This window comes from Bos javanicus, chromosome 9 (assembly GCF_032452875.1).
Source record: "Bos javanicus breed banteng chromosome 9, ARS-OSU_banteng_1.0, whole genome shotgun sequence".
Lineage (NCBI taxonomy): Eukaryota > Metazoa > Chordata > Mammalia > Artiodactyla > Bovidae > Bos > Bos javanicus.
In genome coordinates this window covers 76680100-76697779 of record NC_083876.1, presented here as the reverse complement: position 1 = coordinate 76697779, position 17680 = coordinate 76680100, and the positions used below count along the sequence as shown (strand labels likewise).

Genomic DNA, 17680 nt, shown 5'->3' with positions numbered 1-17680 from the left:
TACACCTAAGGAATTAGTTCTCAAGCACATCCCACCCCCATATCTGTATACATTCTTAATGGCGTCCTTCTTTTCAGATAGTGGGGTATTGGAACTGATGAATCAGAACAACTGCAAATACTGGCAAAGGGGCACCACTTAATGAAATTGGAAAAAGTACTTAGCCTCCTCAAATTCCTGGCAGAAATTGACAAACAAGGCTAGCTCATACTTAAAGGAGAAAATCTCTGCAAGAATGACACTAGGGGCTTTACAATATTATGGTTTAAATACAGTAGATTTAATAAGACTCTTGGGAATATTTAATGATACCCTTAATTATTTTTGCAGAAATGAGATTTTGTCTTGATGATTGTGTTGTGAAAGTCAAAATGAAGTGAAGGATGTCTGTCTTGCTCTGTTAGGATGAGAGCTCCATGGAAATAAATGGGAGCCTCGTCTTCTTGCATCTTGTATCTTTGTTTACTGTATTTACTTATAGGCCCTCAGTAACAATGCACACTACTGAATTCTTGCTTTTATTAATTATGCCACCAAATTTCACCCCAAATTTTTAACATCTTTTATTCTTTATACTCATTTTCTATGTTAGTCTTAAAGCCCCAGTTTAGTTGTTTTTTTCTGTTTATGAAACTTGAGTCCTTATTTTAATTGGATTAGCTTTAAATGGGCTTTTTCCATTTTAGGTATCCTTAGACAATGGAAACCTCCCATATATCTGTAGGTAGTTTTCTTTGAAGTATAATAGCTAAGTCAAAACAGTATTTGCTATAAAATACTGATAAATACTGCAAAAAAAAAAGAGAAGTGCAGTTTAGTATTTGGGGTAAATGTTTTATTCTTTTCAAACCTTGTTGGACATGTTTTTACTTCAATTTTAGAAGTAAAAATCTTTGGTTTTAATTCAAAATTGAGTCCTTCTTAAGATCTGCTTTCTCAGTAGGTTTCCATTTATGGAGTATCAGGGAGAAGTAGAATTAATTTTGGAACTAGAGCTTAGTTTTTTGATCCATGTAATATCATTCAAGGCAAAGCATATCTTAAACTGAGTCCTTAATTTCTTTCTGCATATGCATTTCTTGCCTCGTCTTTTAAAAATATGAATGAGAAAAGTACTAATAAATAGGGTTTGTTTTTGAAAACTCAAAATTTATTGAAACCTGCTTTTTTAAATTAAAACTTTTTTTCTTGTACAGATAATATTTACACCTAAAATAAATAAAAGATATAGTTACTTTTGCTTAGATGAAGCTGTTAAATGAACTTAGAACCTTGAACCTTCATTCTGAAGAACTCTTCTTGGATTTGTTTTGCTACTTGAAAAAATAAGTTTTAAACCATAAGATTTCAGGTAGTGTATATATATTTGTAAAAGATTAATAGTATCTGGCAGTCATTTTTGAAATAGTTTTTTAGTATATTGAGTATAATACTAGGAAAATAAGATAAATTTGTGTTAGGTAGGTTATAAACCTAGAATAAAACTGAAGCTCTTCATGAGAGAGCTTGTTCAGGAGGTAAACTGAACTGAATTGAATCTGGGCAAGTTTTCAGAGTCTCTGGAGGCTTGAAGGATGAAAACTACTGACTGTTTATTTGCTAGTGCTATTGTGAAAATAAGGCGTGTATTTTTAATATTACTACTACTAACTGTTCAGTGTAGGTTGATAGTACATCAGTATGATCATACTAGGTTGTGTCTTCCAGACAAACTTTTTATACATGGAAATACTTTCTGCATAAAAGCCCTTTTGGGGTTGACTTTAACAAATAATTTAGGCTCATGCTCTTCTTTTTCAGCCCTGATGCTCTGATGATGTCAGGGGCAGAGCAGAACCCTCAGGAGGGAGGCAGGGTTGACACAGTGTTCCAGCAGGAGGCTAGGTTGGAACACTGCATCAGGTAAGAGTAAAACTACACCCCTGCCTCCGTAAGAATACAGTCTTAAAGACTTAACCCTTGTGGATGGGCATGAAGCCCTTTGTTGGAGTATTTATAAGGAGCCAAGTTGAAGGAAGTGCAGTTAATTTATACACTTAATGCCTCCTCTCCAACTCATGACTGTTAGTTTCTAGAATATAGGTAATTTGCTCTTTATCTACTGCCATTTGTTCTATGTATGAAATTAAGAAAGAACCAGTGGGTAATTTTGCTAATTTATTCCAGAGATAATTTTTGAATTTTCTAGGACAGTGATTTTTTTCAAAGTTTTTTGTCTTAGGACCTCTTTATATTCTTAAAAAAGTTTGTGGACCCTCAAAAAAGCTCTGTTTTTGTAGATTAGATCTATCAATAGTAACTTTATTAGGAATTAAAAATGATACACTTAAAAAAATACTTCTTTATTTTGAAATAAAAATAGACCCCTTATTAGCGTAGATATTTTTAGGAAAATAACTATTGCAAAAAGGGTGGCATTGTTTTACAACTTTGCAAATCTCTTTAATATTTGGTTTAATAGAAGACAGCTTAGATCTCATCTATCTGCATACTACATTCAGTCTGATGAGTGTTTTAGTTTGAAGTATAGTAGGGGTTGGCACACTTAAGCCCTGAGACCAGAGCCAGTTTACTGACTGTTTTTGTATAACCCACAAGCAAAGAGTGGTTTTTGTTTTCAAGAGAGAATAAATTTATCACACATGAAAATATATGATATTCAAGTTTCAGCATCCAAAAATAAAATTTTATTGAAACACAGCCAAGCCTATTCCTTTATGAATTACCTGTGGCTTCTTTTGACCACAGTAGCATATTTGAGTGGTTGCAACAAAGACTTTAAAGCCTATAAAGCCTTAAATATTTACTCTCTGGCCTTTTTTAGAAAAAGATTGCTAATTCTTGGTACATGAAGAAAATTTGGCCTCACATAGTAAAAGGAAGGACTATTTTCATATAATTTTGGATATTCTTTGATACTAGCCCAAAACTCAACAAATAGTAATTTCTTAAAGATTAATTGCAGTGAAAACTGAAGCCATATTAATGAATTGTTTGTACTATTACATAGATCTGTCTTGCACTTTGAATGAATCTTTTACCCACGCATGGTTTTATAACATAATGCATTGATTATTTATAAAATATCAGTTCATTGAGTTGTACAGCTCTTTGAAATGTTGGAACGTTTTATTGTAAAATATCAAAAAGTGTAGTTGTTACCATTACAACCTATCTTATCGAAGAAGTCTTTTAAGTACTGGGAAGCTCTTGAGCTTATAGACATGGTATACATTTTCCAGAATACCAACTTTCACTTAAAAGTTCAAACTTTGTCATTGATAACAAATATTGACAATAGTTATTTTAGATACAGGGTCACTTAGTCCATTTTTTAGGAAATCTGTGCTGTACCATGTATGAATAATTATATAGTTTTATCAACTGTTCTTTCAAGCATGATAGTGTTCAGTGAAAAAAGTGGCCTGTTGAGCTAACAACTGAACACAAGTAGTTTTCCATGAGAAAACCACTGCACTTTAGTATGGAGAAGTGCTTTATATATGTTTCCCATTTTATCATACAGAGTATTTTAAAAATGAGTTTTGGGGTGAAATTTAATAAAATTAATAATTCTTACTGCTGAATTGTTAACACTCTTTAGTGAAGTTATTGGTTTATTTATTTTTATATATTTTAACTGGAATGCCTGGCAGTAAAGACCACAATGACTGCTAGTGTATTTAGGAGCCTCTGGCTTAATTCTTGCTGATAAGCTAGCAGCTTTACCCACCATTGCTTTTGCACCATCAGTGCATGTGCCAGCACAGGGGAAAAGCATTATTACTATTACAAAAACAACAGACTTTTTAGACTCCCTAGCAGAGTCATGGGGGTTCCCAGGAGTCCATGGTTCACATTTTTAAGAACTACTACTTTAGGGAAATAACTGTTTTGGGATGATTATGAAGTGTAATTATTTGAGTGACTAACTTCAGTTCTCAGCCTCAAGAGGCTAGACCTGCTGCACCTTTACACCAGTGAATTAGAGAGGTACCCAGAATCCATCCCAGACCTGAACTTCAGCAGTGATAGTGGCATGCCCTCTGGCCCTAAGTCTCTCAGGAGTGGACTAACGGGAAAACAGAGATCTAGACAGTCAAATGAGGGCCCCAGTGTGCTCTGAGGTGATACTCAGAGCTTAAGTTAAAATGGAATATGACTTTTGAATAGGTTCTTTTGAAAATTAATCATCCTGTAGTTAATACTATTTTTATTCTGTTTCTCTTTTCTTTAATACCTGCTTTGAGGGATCTTTTAAAGATACTTCTTCAATCTCTATCCTTCTAACAGTTTCACTTCCAGTAAACCGTTAGATCTATAGCCATATCCTCCTTCAGCTCCCTTTCCCTTTGTTACCATAGGAAAAAAAGCCCATGATTTTGGTCCAGACTGAAAACCATAAGCTGTCTCCATGAGGAATTTGCTGCTACTATTTATCATAAATAATTTTTTTCATTAGTTGTTCTCTGAGAGCTTTGAGTTAAAACGTCTTCATTGAACGTTATTTAAAGCATTTCTGCCTCTTACTGGTTCGGTATCACTATGGCACTTTTATTGAGAAGGCATGGAAGTAAGAAAGAAATCTGAATAACTCTTGATCTTTGAAAACCAAAATTTATCAAAATATGATAGATTAGAACTTGCAGTGTGATACGACTATAAAGAAGTAATGTCAGGGTGAGTAAAAGAGAAGTATTGATATTTCGAGGTAATCATGTTCACAATAAGGTGAAGAAAAATTCTGAGAACTTTTCAGAGTCTCAGTAGTTAACTCTGGTTTTAGGGAAATAACACTAAAGAATGAATTTAAATGAAGATCACAAAAAGTAACTCATTCAGTAAATATTTGAGTGCTTAGTAAGTATTAGGTTCTATGTTCAGTACTAAAGTTTGAAGGATTTACTTACGAATAGATTGAAAGGTTAAACCTATACTTCACTAAGTTATTATATGTCTGTCTCTATAGGAATCTGAAATATAGTACTAACAGTTAATGGCAAGTGTCTTCCTTTCTGATGGAGAAACTCAGGTGCTGTTTATTTTATTCAGCTTGCCCATGGTTACAAACAAAAAGATAGGGACGGATATTAGAATCATATTTTTTGACACAGGTTCTAAACAGATTAGGTATACTCCATTAATTTGGCAAAGTTAATGTGATTTTCAGACAGGAATTATATTCAAAGCCATGTAAAACTTGGGAAGATTGGAATGAGAATTTAGTTACCCTTGAAATTTTCTTCCATTTTAAAATTATAGTTTAAGAGAGAGCTTAGGTGAGGCCTTAACTAATTAAAGACTTCCCCGGTAGCTCAGATGGTAAAGCGTCTGCCTACAACTCAGGAGACCTGGGTTCAATCCCTGGGTTGGGAAGTTCTCCTGGAGAAGGAAATGGCAACCCACTCCAGTATTCTTGCCTGGAAAATCCCATGGACAGAGGAACCTGGTAGGCTACAGTCCATGGGGTGGCAAAGAGTCGGACACGACTGAGCAACATTTACTTTTTTATTTAACTAATTAAAAGTAGAACATGATATCACATAATACTTTAAAAACCACTTTGAAATTGTGTCATGGATTTGTAGCCCTCTCGGTTAAGTCTGTAAACGCTAGTGAGCCTAACGATAAGTTTGTTTCATGTGGTCTTATTGACTTTGCTTTTTGTTGGTGCCTGGGTTCTTTCTCTCCTTTTGCTGTCTCCCTTAAAAATATATGCTGCTTCTTGGTTACAGGGAAGACTTGTAGAGAAAATGCAAGTGAACTAGTGTAACTCAACATTTCCTAAAGTATATGCCAAGGGAATATTGAGGGATTTTTATCTAATTTTAGGAAAGTTTATATTTGGGAAAGACTGATTTAAACAAAGTTTATTTGCTCTAGGTCTGTGCGTGGGGACACGTCCAACAGAGAATTATGGTATCCCCAGATTTATTTGAATAAAAAACCTAATTTTTAAAAATGCCTTACTGATTAATATTCCTTGAAGTACACTTTGGGAACTGGTACAAATCCATCTCTATTAAAAGAAGATTCATGTACCTTATTGCATTGCTACGTACAACACTCTTTCTCTGTGTATTTCTAACTAGATTTTATTTTTCATGGAAAACTCTGGTTTCAGGTATACAGTAAGTAGCAGGAATACATATTGCCTGATTAATTGTCAAAATGTTTGGGGAACGTGCGAAAAGGAAATTCAGATTATACATTACTACTTGTGAAAATCTTCTTAGGTTTTTATGAATAAGTATTCGAGAACTAAAATATATTGTTCACAGAAAATTTCTCTATTTTAAAATTGCAGATGTTGGGGATCAGCCAGGTGAGGTAGGTTATTCAGGCTCTCCTGCAGAAGCTCCTCCAAGCAAGTCTCCGTCGATGCCGTCACTAAACCAGACTTGGCCTGAGCTGAATCAGAGCAGTGAGGTTAGCAAAGCTTCCCTTTTCTTTCACTAACGTTCACTTTTTTAAGGTAAGAAGTTCCAAGCAGGGTAATTTTAGCCTATAGCTCTTTCAGCATGCATGCATATGGACCATATCAAATGTGACTATGATAGACACTTGTAATTATATGACTCTTTGAGGTTTTCAAAGTACTTTTCCATACATGTACTATCATTTAGTTTCCACCATTCATTCCTATTAAAACCCTGTGAGTTAGATGAGGCAGGTGCATGAACTTAACAGTCAAAGGGTAGATGTCTTAGACAAGATATCTTACAGCCTGTAAGGGACAAGGGCTGAGGTTTGAACACAAGTCCTTTGACATTAAGTCAGCTAGCACACCCGCTGTGTCACACTGTCTTCTCATTCCTGTAAGAAAGCCTGGGATAATAGATTTGGAATCTTAGCATTGGAAGTGATATAAGAAGCCACTCAACCGGCTTTCCACATGAAAAAAGTATTCCAAGCTATTCATAGTAATTTATTTTGTTTAATACAAAATGGAATGATTCAACCCTGTTAAATGCATTGGTTAAAGACCACTTTATATAAAGACCATATTATGTAAGACCAAGCACAGCATACAAAACAGAATTTGAGACACGTTTCCCCCCTCCCCATTACTTTGGAACTTGATTATATAAAACAGTGAAAGTAGGATCACTCTGGTTAGAATAAGGGAAGAGGACCTGCGGCCCTGCCTCCACCAAGCACTCCCTGAGGCTCCTCTGTTAAACCTTAGTGCTCTGTAGATCTCTAATTGAAAACTACTGCTTAACTTATTAGAGCAGTCTTCTTTGTGAACAAGTTATATCTATATATTTTTTCTTAGAGTTTTTTTGTATCACTTTTAGATAGTGCTACAAATATAAAAGTTTTTTGACTTTCAGGAAGAAACTCCTCTAAGCTTCTGTGTTTTCCATGTCTTTTAAAGCCAGAAAAATTTTGGGTTTAAGAGATACTAGTTAATTTGTACAGTTCAAAAACAGAGAAGTAACTGGCAGATTTAAAGTGCTTGCTGCTGCTTTATGACATAATCACAGATACCTGTTTCTGAGACATTATAACATATATCCATTGTGCTGTCAGATATAAAACCATTTATATGAGTGTTTTTCTGGTGGGAAAATTTAAGCCTTGAAAGAATTTACTAGTAGAGAGGCTTTATAATAAGAGAATAGGGTCAGTTTCTTGAAAGCACTGTTTTTTCTGCATTTATTAATTTCTGTCATTTTTAAAAAGCAGTGTCAGATTTTAAAAGTATTTTTATCAATGTCAGTTCATAAGTGAAAGTAACTAAGGCATCTCAATTCAAAAGTCCATCTTCATTCTAAATAAAATCACATGATCATTAAAAATTAGGAAGGGAAATCCCTTTGAACTCTGAGTTAAACGGTTGCATTTTTTTCTTCTTAAATATTCCTAGCAAGTTTCATTTTGTAGTATTTGCTAATAAGGTTCTGAATGTCATAATTTTTCTTTTTTCTTTTTTTACTGTGTGTAGAAAATCAAAATGCTACTAAAACTAACATTGATTTTTTTGGACACATTTTAATAATATTTCTTTTTAAAAATCTCCTTAGTATATGGAATTAATATTTTAGTTTTCTGCCTTGAAGCACTAATCTTTCAGTAAATATTTATTCAGCACCTGTTAATATAGATGAGGCACTGTAGGGGATAACACTAATAATAATCAATAAAATTTATTGAGGACTTTTGATGTGCCAGCTCTGTTCAAAAAGCTCTTTACATATATTAATTGTTTTACATCTTTATAACAATTCTGTGATGTAAGCATTATTAATCTCATATTTCACATGGTGAAACTGAAACAGAGAGAGATTAGATAACTTGCCTAAGGGTGTACGGCATAACTAGGATTCCAGGAGTGTGGTTCCAGAGACTGTGCTCTTAACCATTATACCAAACTTATAAAGATAAGAATGTTTTTCTGCACTCCAGGTAGCTTACATACAGCCTTGTGAAATCAGGTAAAATCTCATGCCACCAAATAGGTAAATAAATGTCTTCTTTTTGGGAAAAAAATAGTCTGCATCTAAACTTTTCTCCACAGTTAGATAATTACAATTTTAAAAATTCCTTCTGTACCTATGCAACATTAATTATTGAAGAAACTAAGTATATCAACAGATATTGGTAAGTCACTTCCCTGAAGTGATGTCCCACAATAAGAGTGAATTACTATGGACTCTCTATTCAGGAGACACTCTGAATGCATCAGTGTTTCTAAGTATATCTTAATTTTATGATTTTGAAACATCTGAGAGAAAAACTGTTGAATGATTACATTAGTCATTTTTGTAGATAATTTTTATAAATGTATTCATTTGCTATTATTTAATTTCTACATGTCTTCTCAAATTGAATAGCACTGTTTTAAATATTAAGTCGAACTTTGAAGCATAAAAATGTTTACTGAATTATAAAAAGAGGATTTTAGTTAATGGGATAGGTGTGTCTGTGTGTAAACATTTGTGTGTATATATTTTATATGTGCAAATGTTTTTCCTTCTTCAGAGTCATTGATAATTCTTAAGAATCAAATTGTAATCATAATTTTAATGATTTTGATCTAAAAATCCTATACTGTTTATTACTAAGATCTTCAAATGGAGTTACTAAAATTATTCACTTACCACTCCACCTAATTTGAGGTATGGTATTTGTGTACCTCTTTTAGAAGAGTAGTATTTCATATCAAAATACATCTTCTATATATAACACATACTCAGTTGCTTGATTTGCTCTCATTGTGGCCGCATTCTGATTTTTCTAGCATGGGGTTGGAGGTGGGTGCCTGATTGGCAGTTCTGTCTTGTGGTCTGGCATGGGCCTGTTCATAATGCTGAATATAGGGGTTGATTTGCTGCAGATTGACATAAACTGCAATTTATATTAATTCCAGAATTCTTTGCATTTTATCTCAGTTATATTTTATTAAATATCTATACATTTGTATGAAATATGTGCACGTACATAATAGAATCATCCTTCAGGGGTCGCACTGGCAAGTCACACCGACTTGCTTTGTTTTGACCAAAACTCTGATACAATCAGAATTCATTAGCATCACTAATTCAGTGCATTAACACTTGATTTTCAGTGAACGATTTAAAGTTATTCTAGAAAAAACCATTTAAAATTTTTATCTTGTTACCATTTATATAACACTTAGACTCTGTTCCTTTATTCTGTAAGGCTTTGAATCTCTCCCATAGAGAGATCAATTATTACTGTACATTTGATTGTGAAGCTGCTCACTTTACATAGATAATATAAAATGTTTATGGAAAAATAAAACTGAACGGAATTTGTCAGGCCTACGAAACACAACTTGCAGTGCAACCTCTGAATTACTTTGCTAAATCTTCTCCAGTGATCTTTTACTCCATCTTTCTCATCATGCTGACTTGTCTCTCCTCTGTCTGTTCAGCAGTGGGAGACATTTAGTGAACGCTCTTCAAGCTCACAAACTCTGACCCAATTTGATTCTAACATTGCACCAGCTGATCCTGTAAGTCAATCACTTAGCTTGCTTGTTTGAAATTAATTTTATTAACCCAAATTTTCATTCATTATGGTTTTTAGCTGATATGCATGATTCAGTGGAGTGCTTAGAGGGAAATGGTGGCAGGCTTTTCAATTTTTGTGTGCTCAGTGGTGGAAAGAACTTTTTCTTTTCTTTTTCTTTTTTTTTTAAACCATTCTCTGTATTTTCTAGTTATTTTGGTGAGAGAAATCTATGTTTTTAAAATCTGGTACATGTGTCTAAAGAAGCATTTTGTGAACAATTGATACTGTTAACTTTGTTTTTATTTGCTAACTGAGTGTATGTTTTTATTAAACATGCTGTTTATTTCGGTGTAATGACAGTAAATACTATTTTATTTGTATGCTTACACATCATGTAATATGTACTATGTATGTAAATATGCAGTGTCATCATTTATTTAATAGTCCAGATGGTACAGCTTTGACTTAATTAGTATGTTGAGTTCTGTTACAAGAGAATCAAGTTCAGCAAAACAATGTAGAATTGTCAATTAGATTTTCATTTGTGCAGAGGACCTCTGTCTTGTCTTCCTGTGGTTTGCTGTGTTGCTTTGAAAATGCTACAAAGTTCACATCCTGATTTAAAAAATAAATTCTGTCCCCATAGATTGAACTTCATATATGCCCTGCCTGTCCCTCAAGTTATTTGAAAACTTCAAAACCTTAGCTATTTATCATTCTTCTCACTGTTCACTTCGGCTTTTTCTTTTAATTTTTTTTCCTGTAAAGAGAAGAACATGGTAGTAAGCACCTTTCAAAAAGAAAAGAGGAAGTAAGTAGAAAGGGAAGAAGAGTGTAAAGGTAGGATTTGTAAAAATGAGTTCAGTGAAAAGATATGGAGAAGGTGACATGAGGCAATCTTTTGAGGTGTTTCTGACCGAAGATGGCCAGCATTTTATTCATATAGTAAAAATACTCTTGTTATTTAATATAAATTAGGGAGAAGTGGCATTTAAAGATAATAGTATGGCTTCAGCATTTTAAATGAATGAACCTTAGGTGTTTTACAGTTTTAAAGAATTTGTATCTATTTGAAATATAGAGAATGCTGTTATATTCAAACATAATGTATCAAAATATTTTAAGTGTATATTTTATAATTATTCATTATTCAGGGAACAATTAACATGTAGATTATCTATACCTTTGGCTTCTCTTTTCTTACCACTTTGAGGATGTTAATGTTTGATTTTAGTCTCTGAAAAATGGAAGAGAAATAAAAAGGTAACGCTTAACCATTTTTGCTGCTTATTAGAAGCAGTAATTAAGGTCCCTTGGAAAGTGACAGGTGTGCTATAAGCTAAGTTTTACTTTAGCTCTGAGTTTCATTTCTCCATATTATTCCTATCTCCTGTTTACAGAGTCAAGTTAATTTTGTTTAAAGTACTTTAGTAAAAGTACTTTACAGGGAAGGATGTAGCAGTCGAGACTCTCTTTTATTCTCTAACCCTTAAGTGATACTGAAAATAGAAATTCATTGTATTATGATTGTCAGGCTAGGAAAGAACATTAAAAATATAGACTCAAAGGCAAAATAAATTGAGTCATGACTGGCAGAAAATGCAGGGAAATAGTTGACATAATAACAGTGATGTTCTTGTAACTTCTTGGAAATAATATCCAAATTTGTGAATTCCAGCCTAATGTTTTACATGACATAACACAATACTTTCTTTTGTTATTTCTAGTATGACAGAAGGCTCTAGGAAAAAAAAATTTAAATGGTCAATCAACATTTTAAACTTGAATTTAGACTTCTAAATTTAATTATGTTGGCAGTCTTAAATATTTATAATCTGGTACCAGAAAACATCTTTTTTCTCTTATGGTAGTGAATTATAATCTCACTATAAACTTGGAATTGGTACAATGCTCTGCTCTCAGTGAGGGTCTGAGCTTCTTAACCATCATCTAATTCTTACTTAACATTGCCTATCCACAGAACAGTCTGTAGTCACAATCCCAAATGATCCTCAGCAAGGCTTTTATAAATAAGAATTATAAGTAAGTAAATAGAATCCATTCAAATTAGAATCACATAGAAAAAGAACACCACAGTTCAGATATACAAATTTAGCATACCTTACCATGTCAGAAAAAATTGATGGAGTAATTTTTAAAAGCCAAAATTTGATAAGTAGGCATTTGCTCAATAAAGTTTTAAGTCTGTGAAGAGCTCCACTCTGCTCTGTGGCACTTAGAGACAGCTGCCACACAGTACAGTGACCTCACATGAAAACCAAGCTGGCTTTAGGCTCCCAGATTTCTTATGAAATTGGGTTTTTGCTATCTCGTTTCCAGAAACTTGATTACTTTTGTTGAACTGCTTATCAGTTAATAGCTTCTGGTAGAATCTGTTTCTGCTAGGAAATTCTGAAATGATGAGAAGTGCAGTGCACTAGTCTTCACCATGGTTTATGTCTGATCTTGAGTGCTGTAGAATGTTTGTGTCACTCAGCGTATGAAAAGGGAGTTCATTTGATCACTGATTATGCCCAGCCAAGTCAGTTGGTTTGGTGAAGCCCCCTTCCAGGTGCCCATGTTATTCTCTAGAAATACCAAGATGTCAAAAAAAATTCCAGTCTTAAGTAGACCACAGCTTGATCATTACAAGTTGATGATTGTAATATAGCTGATTGTGATAATTATCATATGTAGCTGTGAACAAACTGTGGGCAGAAAACTGTAGAATGACTCAGCCCAGTGTGTTTGGGAAAGTTTTCACAAAAGAGGTTACATTTGTATGATGAATTTTTAATGAAACTGTTAATTGGCAGAAGTGGACAAGGGCATTCCAAGCAGAGAGAAAATCATGAGCAGGAGCAGTTCAGTGTTGTGAGATATATAGGGTAGGTGTGTATGGGGCAGTGATGGGGAGTAAAGAGCATGATTGAAACACAAGAGGGAAGATCTCTGTATGCTCAACCAAGGATCTGAACTTGATCTCATAGACACTGGGAGCTAACAAGAAGTTCCATGAGAAGATGGAGCTTCTGAAGAGGTAGCTGGGGAAGGTTATTCAGGCAACAATGTGAAGGATTGATGGGGTTGAGAGAGTCAGATGATGAGCACCTGAACTAAGTGACACAGGAATAGAAAGTAAGCAGGGATAAACAGGATGATCAAACAGTATAGTAAGATTTAAGCCAAGTAGAAAATATAGATACATGAGCACAATAGAATATTCAGGAAAGTACTAAATTGTATCAGATGAAGTACTCAAATATATGATACAAATGTGCCATGGTTGTGAGTGTGTAGGAGTGGGTCCTAAAGGCTTTGTGTGATTTGAGTAAACAGAAGAAATGGGCAGAGCCTCCAGTCAGTCTTTTTACTTTTTTCTCTATTTTTAAATATAAGGATGCTACTTTGGAGCAGAAGTTTTACTTAGCATCTTTTGGCCCAGGACTCAAAGAATCCTAGGCATTTCTGGTTCTTCATTTGGATATTGAAATGCTCTTTATTGTGCTGCACGTCATAGTCACAAACCAAGCTTCCAGTCCACTAGTCTGAGGTTAGGCCTGGTCATCTGTGTAAAACTCTTCTAGGAACTGCCTTGTCCTGCTAGTAGCAGGATCTAGTGGTTTAAAGCTGTTGTAGGCTCACAGAGTCGGACACGACAAGTGACTTAGCAGCAGCAGCCGCAGGCTCATAACAACAGAAAATTGATTTATTAGTATAGAAACTTAGGCAAATTATTTAGAGAATATTCATTCTAAAAGATTTCATGATTTTCTTTTCTTGGCGTCATTACTGTGACTTCTGTTTTTTGTATGGTAAATACGTGGAAAGGCTATTTAATATTTCTGTTACAAACTTCATAAATCTGACTTTATAAACACACACAGAATACATATTAGATCAGTATTATGAGTTAAAGCATCTAGTAAGTTTTCCTTGCTTGTTTTTTCCTAGTTTGTTTGGGTTTGGAATAATGAGATATCATGCTTTCTCCTTCAGTCTTGCCTTAGAATGTTAAATTCTGGTTCTTAGCAGTTGTTTCTGCTATTAAAATTGTTAAGTTAAGAAAATAGTTATTCTTGAAGCCATATTTTTTATAATCATAAACAAACAACATCTAGAGTTATTGTTAATAATTTTCTGAGTATGACTCATTATTATGTGAGAAATCTATAAACTTTTATTCATCTATTATATCCATCTTTTATAACTATAATTTTAGAGTTGTAGGTGAAATGTTAGTTCAGTTTTATTAGACAGTACATAACTATCTATCCAGAGTCTCACTGGTATGGGGACAGGAAATTACTGTTAATGCGTTTATCCTTACAATTGCAATAAAGAATTCATTTGTTATTAATGGTTTGAATTTAGAGATTACGAGAATTAGCCAGGGAGACCTGTAAAACAGGAGATGGTATGCTGGAACTCAACTTTCTGTGGGGTTACCTAATACTGTCACCAAAACAGTGTCTAACTTAAATTGAAAGGTCATTATTCTTTATACTAAATTATAAACTCATTACAAGATATTCAAAATTTAAAGATCTCAGGTTGTCTTTAGCAGCAGCACATTCAAAATATGAGCCAGCTCCTTGTAGGAGGAGCTCAACTCCTGTAGCCATGTTTATCAGCTGGTCTTTTGCCATTAAGCCAGTTGCTTGATCCTGTTCTAGTTCCTCCCCTGGGTGGCTCAGCTCCCAGGGCCAAGCTGCCTGGCTACCTGTATGCACCTTTCTCTCTTCCTTCCCATTTGGAGAGGCTGCCATACAGTGCCTTGTACACTTTTCAGTCTTTTCAGAAATTTGTTCTACCAGTTCCTTAACTGCTCTAACTAGACTTGCTGCAACTCTGACTTAAGTTAAGGATTATCAGATGTATTATAGTCATGAAAAGTTTAAGTATTAGAGTAGGAGTGTTACTTATCCTAACTTAAAAAATGAATTCCTTTGTGGAAGTTTTATGCATGAATTTTAAACAGTTCTGGGGAACTAATCTATATAAAGTATGTATTGTGCCTTCTGTTACAATATGATGGGCATTTCATTAACTTTGTTTTATACATGAAAAAGAAGAGTGTCAAGTTTTCTTGAGCAGTTTAGTGAAAATGAGTTCAGTCTGTTACTCAGTCTTTGGATACTCATAAATAGTTCACTTTTAACCTCAAAGGTTCAAATTTATATAATTTCATCAGATCATTTCACACTTTGCCTTTGAATATTGTTGTGAATTGTGTAAGACCAATTTTTTTCTTCACATATTTAATCAAAGTTAAAATGTACTTTTTATAAAATCAGATTATTAAGCATATATAGTAAGCTTGATTTTTTAAATATAATTCTGGAATTTTTAGTTAAAAAATTAATTGTCATGCTTAGCTTTGTGTGAATGAGAACTCTGTCCACTAGTTTTTGAAGCATTGTTAGTTTTGGTTATTTCATGGTATCTACTTGGCATTTTTAATACAAGTACTGTATGTCCTCCCATTTGTCTGTAGGATACTGCTATTGTTCATCCAGTTCCCATTCGTATGACTCCAAGCAAAATCCACATGCAGGAAATGGAACTTAAAAGAACTGGCAGTGGTAAGGAAACTGTTGCTGGGTTGTTTTTTAGTTTAGTGTGTTGTGTTAATATTTTAGGTTTAGCATCAAACCAAAATACACAAGCAATCATTCTGAGTTCAAATTCCTTTTGTTAATTACTTATTTTTAACATAGTACTTTCTACGACAATATATGTATTATGTGTATGTGTATATTTTTAAATTTAAGCAAATTATTGAATTTAATTTATAAAATTTTAAATAAGGACACTTGGAAAATGTGACTTTTCTAATACCCTCTATATTTTTATGATCATTCTTACGAATCTACATTGAAAAATGTGTTCAAATTTTAACTGAAGAGGTATACGTTAAAATGAATTTTGTCTTTGAAATTGTTCATTTTGCTTTAATTCTTAAAGTTTCTCCTCATTTTAGATTAAATGTTTTAGTTAGGGTCTCTCAAAGGTAGATTTGTTTTCTATGTAGGTCAACAACAATAAATTACTTATTTTACGGTTGTTTGTGCAGTGCTTTATTTAACTAATTGCTCTAAGGGATAATATTAACAAAGTATGAACGTGCAGCTTGACTTTTTCATTATAAGGTATCTTCTGTTGTGGCAGATAACAAATTCTATATAAACAGGTTTATATTTATCCTATTAAAATATTTGTCTTATATTTCATGGATTTACTTGCTACTGCTTTGGAGTATTAAAATGAAGTCTTATACTCTGAGGTTTATGAATTTATTAATTCAGGTACCTATATCTTATATGTTTACCTATTAATTCTCTCCTAGATCATACTAATCCCACTAGCCCATTGCTTGTGAAAACATCTGACCTTTCAGAAGAAAATAAGATAAATTCATCAGTGAAATTTGCTTCTGGAAATACTGTAGGTAAGTGAAAGACAGAATTACATCTTCCATGTGAGATTTATGTTATTAATTAATTTATTTTTAATTGGAGGATAATTGTTTTACAGTGTTGTGTTGGTTTCTGCCATATATCAACATGAGTCATCCGTAGGTATACATATGTTCCCTACCTGCCACCCCATCCCATCCCATCCCTCTAGGTTATCATAGAGCACCGGGTTGCACTCCCTGTGATATACGGCAACTTCCCATTAGCTATATGTTTTACATATGATAATGTTTGTATTTCAGCTCTACTCTCTCAATTCATCCCACCCTCTTGTGCCCACACTGTGTCCATAAGCCTGTTCTCTATGTCTGAATCTCTTTTCCTGCCCTGCAAATAGGTTCATCAATACCATTTGCCTAGATTCCATATTATGCATTAATATGATATTTTTCTCTTTCTGACTTATTTCACTCTGTATAAATGGCTCTAGGTTCATCCATCTCACTAGATCTGATTCAAACTCGTTCATTGTTACATGGCTGAGTAATATTCCATTGTGTATTTGTACCACAACTTCTTTATCCATTCATCTTTCAACAGAGATCTAGGTTGCTTCTATGTCTGCAGTGAACATTGTAATACATGTGTTTTTTTCAGTTACTGTTTTCTCAGGGCGTATGCCCAGTAGTGGGATTGCTAGGTCATCAGATCAGATCAGATCAGTCGCTCAGTCGTGTCTGACTCTTTGCGACCCCATGAATCGCAGCACGCCAGGCCTCCCTGTCCATCACCAACTCCCGGAGTTCACTCAGACTCACGTCCATTGAGTCAGCGATGCCATCCAGCCATCTCATCCTCTGTCATCCCCTTCTCCTCCTGCCCCCAGTCCCTCCGAGCATCAGAGTCTTTTCCAGTGAGTCAACTCTTTGCATGAGGTGGCCAAAGTACTGGAGTTTCAGCTTTAGCATCATTCCTTCCAAAGAAATCCCAGAGCTGATCTCCTTCAGAATGGACTGGTTGGATCTCCTTGCAGTCCAAGGGACTCGGTAGTTTAATTCCTAGTTTTTAACGAAATCTCCATACTGTTCTCTATAGTGGCTATATCAGTTTGCATTCCCACCAGCAGTGCAAGAGTGTTCCTTTTTTTCCACATTCTCTCTGGCATTTATTTTTTGTACATTTTTTGATGATGGCCATTATGACTGGTGTGGTATGATACCTCATTGTAGTTTTGATTGCATTTCTCTAATAATAATTGATGTTGAGCATTTTTCATA

The 17680-nt window shown here is 34.1% G+C and overlaps 1 protein-coding gene across 7 annotated transcripts in view; it reads left to right on the top strand.

The window, feature by feature from the left end:
• The window catches only part of REPS1 (RALBP1 associated Eps domain containing 1), a 90001-nt gene that overhangs the window by 52568 nt on the left and 19753 nt on the right, over window positions 1-17680 (top strand). For 3 of the 7 annotated variants that reach the window (XM_061428130.1, XM_061428131.1, XM_061428133.1), the window contains exons 9-12: window positions 6308-6429; window positions 9905-9985; window positions 15482-15569; window positions 16334-16435. In XM_061428130.1, coding sequence (XP_061284114.1) covers window positions 6308-6429; window positions 9905-9985; window positions 15482-15569; window positions 16334-16435 — 393 coding nt within the window. The remainder of the gene's footprint in view (window positions 1-6307; window positions 6430-9904; window positions 9986-15481; window positions 15570-16333; window positions 16436-17680) is intronic. The other 4 variants (XM_061428134.1, XM_061428136.1, XM_061428135.1 and 1 more) reach the window with 2 other exon arrangements.